We start from the raw sequence: 7,980 nt of genomic DNA on the forward strand, positions 1-7,980 counted from the left end.
GTGGCTTAAGTTAAGATTTACATTTTACGTTTTAGAAGTTAGAATGAACCCCTTTAATTCAATAGTTTTTCGTCAATAAAACGTCTAATCACTTTCTCCAGAGGCATTTGAATTAAAGCCAATTGAATAATGTTTCTTATAAATAATAAAGGTTACTAAAAGGTTAATATTTTCACAAACGTTTTTAATCCTGTACTTATTTAAGAGTACTTCCCTGGCCAGCAGCACTTTATTTAAATAAGCCCCCCAGGGTTGCACCACCTGCACAGAGTGCATTGTGGGATCTAACTAGACCGAGACAGTCTGGAGACAGAGAGGCTCATGGGAGTGAGAGGATGATGAAGAGCTCTCTCTCTCTTTACAGTGTAATCTTATCCTATACTAAGGCAACCCCAATTCTGCACCCTCAGTATTGACTGATCAGCTGCAGACACATACAACGTATTGTGATTTAAAGTGCATTGTTTTGGTCAAAAACTAAACAAAGGAAGAAATATTGTTTACTAGATAACAAAAACACCTTAGCTCAGGCATTTGTTTCCACTGTAATATAGTTGTACCTCGTCTTCCCTTCATGTAACGTCCTCTCTAGTACAACTTCTCTCTCTGTGTTGTCCTTGCTATGACTTTAAAACAATGGTTTTAAATGAAAGAAACATCATTTGAGGGTAATGTAAGAGGCAAACATTCATACAGTCATTTCTTTGTACAGAATTAGCTCTAACAGGACATTTTGGCCATTTTGTCCTCCAAAAAGGAGGATATGGGTGGTAATGATTACATTGAATACAAGACCTTTTTATGGAGCGCCCTGCAGACATCTAGTGGTGTAATATAATATAGATGAGAGGAGAGAGAGGACCTGCTGTACTTCACACAGTATAAAAATAAAGAAATGCAGCACCACGGACAGCTCCTGGAGTTTTCATCAGGCTTCAAAGTGAAAGTGTTCCATGAGAAATGACATGGGAGGTTTGAATTCAAACTTTAAAGATGTGATCCCTTCCCTTTCTATATGTGCTCTTGTTTAACAAAGAGTATGATTGACACTTTTCTAATACTGTATTCCCCCTGAGACTGACCTCAGAACAGTCTCAATTTACCATGAGCATGGACTCAAAAAGTAGTTAAAGCGACCCCACACAGGGAAGCTGACCCAGGTTGACTCTCACACGCTGATACTGTGAACAAACTGCTCTGGATTACAATCTACTGAGAGGACGCACCACTGCATTACTTCCCTAATTTGTTCTCAAATGCATTGCTAGACAGTTTTTACCTCCTGGCGTGGCACGTAATCTGATTAAAAGATGCTGGCAGTGCTGGAATAAAAGGAGGGTCGGTTGTCTTTTAGAATTTAAATGTTTGTCATAAAGACGCTCAGTGCCATTCAAATGTAATCAACAACATTGCAGTGTTTCACTCTGCGTGATGGATGACTTTAGTCACACAACCAGAGACAGACAACAGGAAGTGGAACGCATCGACCAGATAAATGATCTTCCCTTTTATTGTGGGAAAAACCAAATGCCTCTTAGCTAGAAGCCGTCTTCTGCGTCATTCATCAGACCCTGCAACGCTTTTCCTACTCTCCAGTGTCCAATGAAGTTGTTCCTTTTCTCAGTACAACCTGTAATCCTTACTGAGGGCTGATAGAAACACGCCTCTGTTCGGCCATTAGCTGTCATACTATATGGCCCAATTCCAAATCACACCCTACCCACTCCCACTCCGTGGCGGAGTGACACTCGCAGCTCAACGAGGCTCCCTCCTGTCAGATGGAGGCAGTAAATACAGCGGCAAGCTTTGGGACGGCCTCCCCTCTCTCCGGCAGAAACAGGAAGTAAAATAAAACTCCAAACATCTTTAATTGTGTTACTTTTTTGTAAAGCTCTTTTAGTTTTAAACCTGATGTTTATAAGCTTCTTAGTTTTTACAACATTCTGTAAATATACACAACTTTATAATAAAATGCACACATTTACCTTTTTCTAGACTAAACACAGGTATACGATCCTACGTTAAAACAATATGAGGTTATCATGAGGTTGTTAACATCGCAGTTTATCAGTGGATGTTTGCTGGAACTGTTTGTTTACAGCTTGTTTCCTGACGGACACACACAGCGTGACTCCGGTCAGGTAGGGCAGCACATAGATATATATGGGCAGCAGGTGAAGTCAGCACCGATGCAGACTCGCTGTTTGAGGGCTTGATTACCCACTCCCCCTCCACACTCGTTGGTTTGGAACAGCACTTAATGTGGCGGACCCTCCGCACGAACGCGCAAACGGAGGGGTAGTGTGTAGGGGGTGGATTGGAATTGGGCCACTATATGTGTGGTAAGGTGGGACGGGCTATGCATTGTTCTTATTATATTATTTTAGGTTTTCTAGCTCCATTACTATTTTAATCTCTTCACCTAGTATAATGTCAATGGATGAAATCAAACAGAGGCCACATCTTGATTGACCTGATTCAGTTGTTAGTCATTGTATATATTTCTCCTAGTAAACCAATCACAATAAATGTTCCAAACCATATATTGTATTTTAGTCTTTCATACGTTTGATGTCCTTACCCTGTCTGTAACACTCATTTTAAACAGAGGGTCAACCACAAACTTTATATTTTCCGTGTCTCTGGGCTCAGTTATTACCTCAAACAGCTGAGCACTGTAGTTTTGATTTGACTAAATTGGGACTATTTTCAGCCATGGATTAATACACATTTGTTGAGCTAATGAGTGTATGCAATGGCTGGTTGAATTTGACTTGTAAAAAATGACAGCGCCCATCTTTACCATAATAAACAAACAGTGCTGTCATATCCTTCCAAGGGAAGATCGGCTCTAATGTCTCCTTCAAATGTGTATTTAAAACCACACACTTTTCAGAAAGTAACACATGTATAAAAGGAGTAAAGACTTTGTAAAATATTTGAAAGACAAGATAATGTCAAATAATATCTTAAATAAATTATTAAATAAAGTAAATATTTTCGTTTTTCAGAACAAAATCAATGTCTAGAACCAAACCATTGCAAAGTCATACAGTATATTGTTTTGGTGTGTGTGATTGCCTTATATTGGTCCTTGTTTGTGCCACCATGCACAGCAGTATGTTCAAACAGTATCACATATTAAAAGCAGCATCTAATGGTGATGAGAAGAAAGTGACGTCATCGCTGAAAGATTTGTTGTTTTGGGACTTTGGCACATGAGCGCAACACACCGGCATGCAGGACTCATATCCGTCGTGCTTCACATCACACACACACACACACACACACACACATAAATCAACCTGTCTTCATATCCGCAGCATACATAAAGCAATATACAAATAACATCAAGCTGATATACAGCCCCTTCACTCTGCTGCGCTCACCTACTCCGTGCAATTGGCTCTGCATGTCACATCCTTCCATCAATCCCAATCTGCCAATCTGAAATAGACAATTTCCCCGTTAACAGCTGGACGATAAATGAATGTCTCAATTTCAATAGCAAGTGGAGAAGTCAACATTTCTTTACTGCATGTGTGTAATTTCCCCTTTAAATGAACTTGGCCGGTTTACGGAAAACCACCTGATAAATATTTCAGTAAAGTGTAACTCTCAGAAAACTGCAGGAGAGTACGGCTCCTGACCTGCAGAGGGATCTTTCTCCTGCTGATGGTGGCGGGGCTACTTTGAGGTTTTACTGATAGAGTTAATGTGGTAAATGCTGATTCAGCTAAGTGAGTGGTTCCCCTTTTTATTTGTGTGACAGAAATATAAAGGTTTTCTTTGTTTCTTATCGCTTGTATTAATAAATGTAAGCTCACTTATAGAAACTCATTGTGGATATGGAAAATATGAAAGTCGATGAACTGTCCACAGACCTACATGAACAACATAATGAATGTAAAAAGGCACAGCTTTAGCAGTATAGTATATTTTTTTGCAACATTTTTGCAATGTAATAGGTGTCTCATATTTAGACAATTTGTTCCACTATTTTACATTTTGATCATATAAGTCTTTAAGGTTCAGGTCAATCTCTCCATACAGATTATTTTGTAAACATTTGACAAACCCTTCAAACCTTTGCAGCCATTTCAGTGTGAAGGCTTTCTTTTGATCTGATAAGAGTATTTTAGCCAAGGAGAGTAGTGCGATTATTAAGACTATTAAGAGTAAGAAGTATTAAGAGTACATTGCTTTTCAGTGGGTTGAAGGTTCCTCCATATATTTATTACGGTATGCTAGCTGATTACATTCATGAAATAAAGTAATTTAATGAATAATCCTCTCCAGCACCTATTTGTGAGAGAAATTACATTTATTCATAAAACCCTTTCTACCCTTATGTGGTATGTTTTTTGTTTTACTATGTCACATCACAGCTAACCTCGCTCAACATCACAAATGCTCCTCCCTGTGCTTTGTGTGTCTCAGTCCAGAAACAGCCTACAGGGGGGGGATATGGACGGGGCCAGGAGGCTGGGCCTACTCGCCCGTCTGCTCAGTATCGTCTCCATCGGCCTGGGGGTCGTCATCATCGTGGTCTACGTCTCAGTTTCAGGTACAGAAACAACGACAAGAAAGGACACATTTTAAAATTTTATGCAAGTTTATGTTTGGGATAATGATTCATCTTTACATACAGTGTTTGGTGAAGCCTCTATAACTCAGTATGCTAATTAGTATGCATGTATTTTATGATGATAGTATATCTTGCATCAGCTGAAAGTGTTTGTATGTGCACAGACACAATAGATACACACAGGGCTTTTGCCATCAAGTGTTCAATAACAAAGAATACCCACTGCATTACGGTTACAGCGTGATATATGACACTACCACGCAAGCATGAGATGTGTGCTTTTCAATGTCTCAACTCAGCACATTTGCAAGGTGTGTGTGTGTGTGTGTGTGTGTGTGTGTGTGTGTGTGTGTGTGTGTGTGTGTGTGTGTGTGTGTGTGTGTGTGTGTGTGTGTGTGTGTGTGTGTGTGTGTGTGTGTGTGTGTGTGTGTGTGTGTTGTGTGGATTGTTTAGCACTGCAGCGACTGTAGTGGGCTGACTGCAGCAGGGCGGCTACCTTACCGCTCTAAGCCTCACACACTTGAGCTGCACCAGTCAAAGAGATGATGAATTTAATGGCGGGTTTAAGCTGTCGATGTGTGTGAGCGGACTTTCTCTGACGATGCCACGCTTCTCTTCTTCTTTCCTTTGCAGTAAGCTAAAACCGAGGGGGGAACCATTTACCGTGAAAGTCGAACCACGGATGCAACAAAAGGGGATAAGCCGTTCCCAAAAAAAAAGAAAAATAAATACAATTCCTTACTCCACGCCATATTGTAATTACATCATCACCGACCTCAGAAAGCAACAAAAAAAATGGTCAACTAACGAAAGCAAGTTAACAAATAAATACATTCAGAGAAAAATCCAGAGATGCATGCATTAGAATCCAGTAACAATTGCTTGACAAAAATAACAAGAAACCTGAAGTAACAATGTTCAGGTTAAAACAGAGGAAACAGAAAATGATGATTGTATGCAGCCAGGAGGACTCATAAAGGTTTCTTGAAAAAATGGACTTCCTAAAACGAAGAGGACGATCAACGCTTGAGAGAGAGTGAAGAAGAAACTGTGTGCTCCTTTGAGAAACTGATTCTGGGTTTGGGCTTCAAACGTCGGACAGCTGCATATAATCCACATATATTCCTTACTGAACCTCTTGCATTCAAAGCATATACAGCTTCAAATATATTTGAAATATGGATATATGAACATATATATATATATATATATACAATAGATGTACATTTTATAAAAATGTTTGTATGCCAAGTGGTGCTGGGTTTGTTAAGAATGTTACGATGGCTGCTTCGTCAGCCCTATTATCAGTAGAGTTTCAAGGGTTTGTGAAAAGGGGCAGGGGACACGTTTTTAATTGTGTTATTTATTATAATTTTTTCAACAAAAAACAAAGTTGAGACCAAATGTAGATTACCAACATCCTGCCTTGGTTTTGACTGTTATTAGTTGTGTCTTCTTTTGAAGGAGTCAGAGAGGCCGACAGGTTTGCACATGAAGAGTGATTTGTGTACGTTTTGTGAGTCCAGCCGCTGTAGAGTGTGTGATCACCCCTCGCCCCTTTGTGTCTCCAGAATATCTTGAAGCTTGCCCTGCTCTGGCAGAGACTGAAACGCATGCCAAACACCCCAAAATCCTTCTTTTCCTTTCACATCTCCCTATCTTCACCACAAAACCTGATGAAGTGGCGTCAGTTCTGTCTCGTCTTATTCCCTTAAACTCCATTTTAGATTTTCCTTTTTCTACCGTTGTACATTATAGTGTTATAGTTCCTAATTTCCATTCTTACATTGACTGTTAAATGCCACTGAATTTTGTTCTGCTTCTTGTATTGTTATGAAATGTATTTATATGGGAAATATATATGCAATATGTACGCATGTTATATGCCAAACAGGCTTACACATTTATTTTTTGTAAATGAACAGGCCTAAGAGTTTGACTGAGTAACAACAAATAGCATTTAAAGAACCTGTCTTTGAAACCCGAGCACGACAGATTGTCTGTATGTGTCACTTTATCAGAAAGAAGTCACTGCATTTATCCCATGTGGCTCCTCAGGACTGTTGTATTGACACATTACAGGCTTATGCTACTAGCACAGGGAACATCACTGTAAGACCGTGTCGCTTTATATGAATCCACAGCGCTTCTTTGGGCATTAATGCTTCATTTTTTAGTGCGTGTAATTTCAATCGGGAAAGGTTTCTTTAAAAAGGTATAAAGTGTGTTTGTAAGGGCTCTAACAAGTGAAACACCAGCTGATTTCAACTGATGAGCGATTCAATGTATCAGACAGAGATTCTACCAAGTAATAAAATAAACATCCACAATGTAAGGATGAACAACAGCAACCTGTCAAACATTAACACTACATAGCACTATGTTTTGTGTGAAATGGGCTTCAAGAAATTCCATTTCAATTCATAGTTGTACATACAAATCCCACAATCCATCTAAAGCAGCAAAATCCAAAGATTCCCCATGTTAACCACCAAATTAAAAACATGTGACATAACATCGTTGCCTAAATGGCATCACGTGTGTACTTTACTGCTCTAGGTTTACTCTAACAGCCAAGTGTCTAGCCAATAAGCTCTGCTCTGTCAGTAAAACAGTTCAAACCTTCCTTTCATTCAGATGTATTACTGAGTGTGCCAGTCTTCATCTCTGTGGTGTACATTTTGCATGTCTGTAATAAATGTTACCATGCATGGTCCAAGTTTTTTGCCTTTTGATGATGTTTCTTGGAGTTGTATAGTGACTTATAAAAAGTATCAAGAACAATATACTGCCACGCAGCAGCTCTCTTAGGCTGTATTCATTAATAATATAAGCATGCTAACGTTCACCAGCTTAGTTTATCTTTTTAGAAAACTAACAAGTATGTATTAGCACTTCAGCTGAGTCTGACATAATGTATTTGATTATAAAAAAGTATATATTTAAAAAAAGGGAAATGCCATGTTATTAGCCTCTTGAGAACACGGCCATCCATCGAATACTTACGGAGATGTTTCAGTCAGGAGATAAATAGTGTACCGACAGAACAATGCTGTCGACCATTGGTAAGAAGGAATACCCAACTGTAAGTGTATGGTTTGAACTGTTAGAAAAATATATATTAAAACAATTTTACTTATGAGAAATGTCGCTCATTATGCAAAAGGTAATAATCCAGAGAGTGATAGAAATATTCAAAATCCTAAAAAGTACAAATATTATTTCAATTACCTTACATATACTATATAAGAGTGGACAAAATAAAAGCTACACATGTACAGTGAAATAGAAAACAAGACGGTATGTGAATGTAGGGCTGCCGCTGCACAATTAATTGATTGTTAATCCGGATTCCAAACTTAGGTTTCCCTAAATTAAATGAAGATAATGTC

The 7,980-nt window shown here is 38.8% G+C and overlaps 1 protein-coding gene across 1 annotated transcript in view; it reads left to right on the forward strand.

Annotated features, from left to right (window-relative positions):
- Window positions 1–7,310, forward strand: part of trarg1a (trafficking regulator of GLUT4 (SLC2A4) 1a) — a 15,481-nt gene extending 8,171 nt beyond the window's left edge. The window contains exons 2-3 of the mRNA XM_034115206.1: window positions 4,441–4,567; window positions 5,222–7,310. Coding sequence (XP_033971097.1) covers window positions 4,441–4,567; window positions 5,222–5,229 — 135 coding nt within the window. The 3' untranslated portion in view covers window positions 5,230–7,310. The remainder of the gene's footprint in view (window positions 1–4,440; window positions 4,568–5,221) is intronic.
- Window positions 7,311–7,980: the final 670 nt, after the last annotated feature.

Source organism: Trematomus bernacchii, unplaced genomic scaffold (assembly GCF_902827165.1).
Source record: "Trematomus bernacchii unplaced genomic scaffold, fTreBer1.1, whole genome shotgun sequence".
In the NCBI taxonomy this organism is placed as follows: domain Eukaryota; kingdom Metazoa; phylum Chordata; class Actinopteri; order Perciformes; family Nototheniidae; genus Trematomus; species Trematomus bernacchii.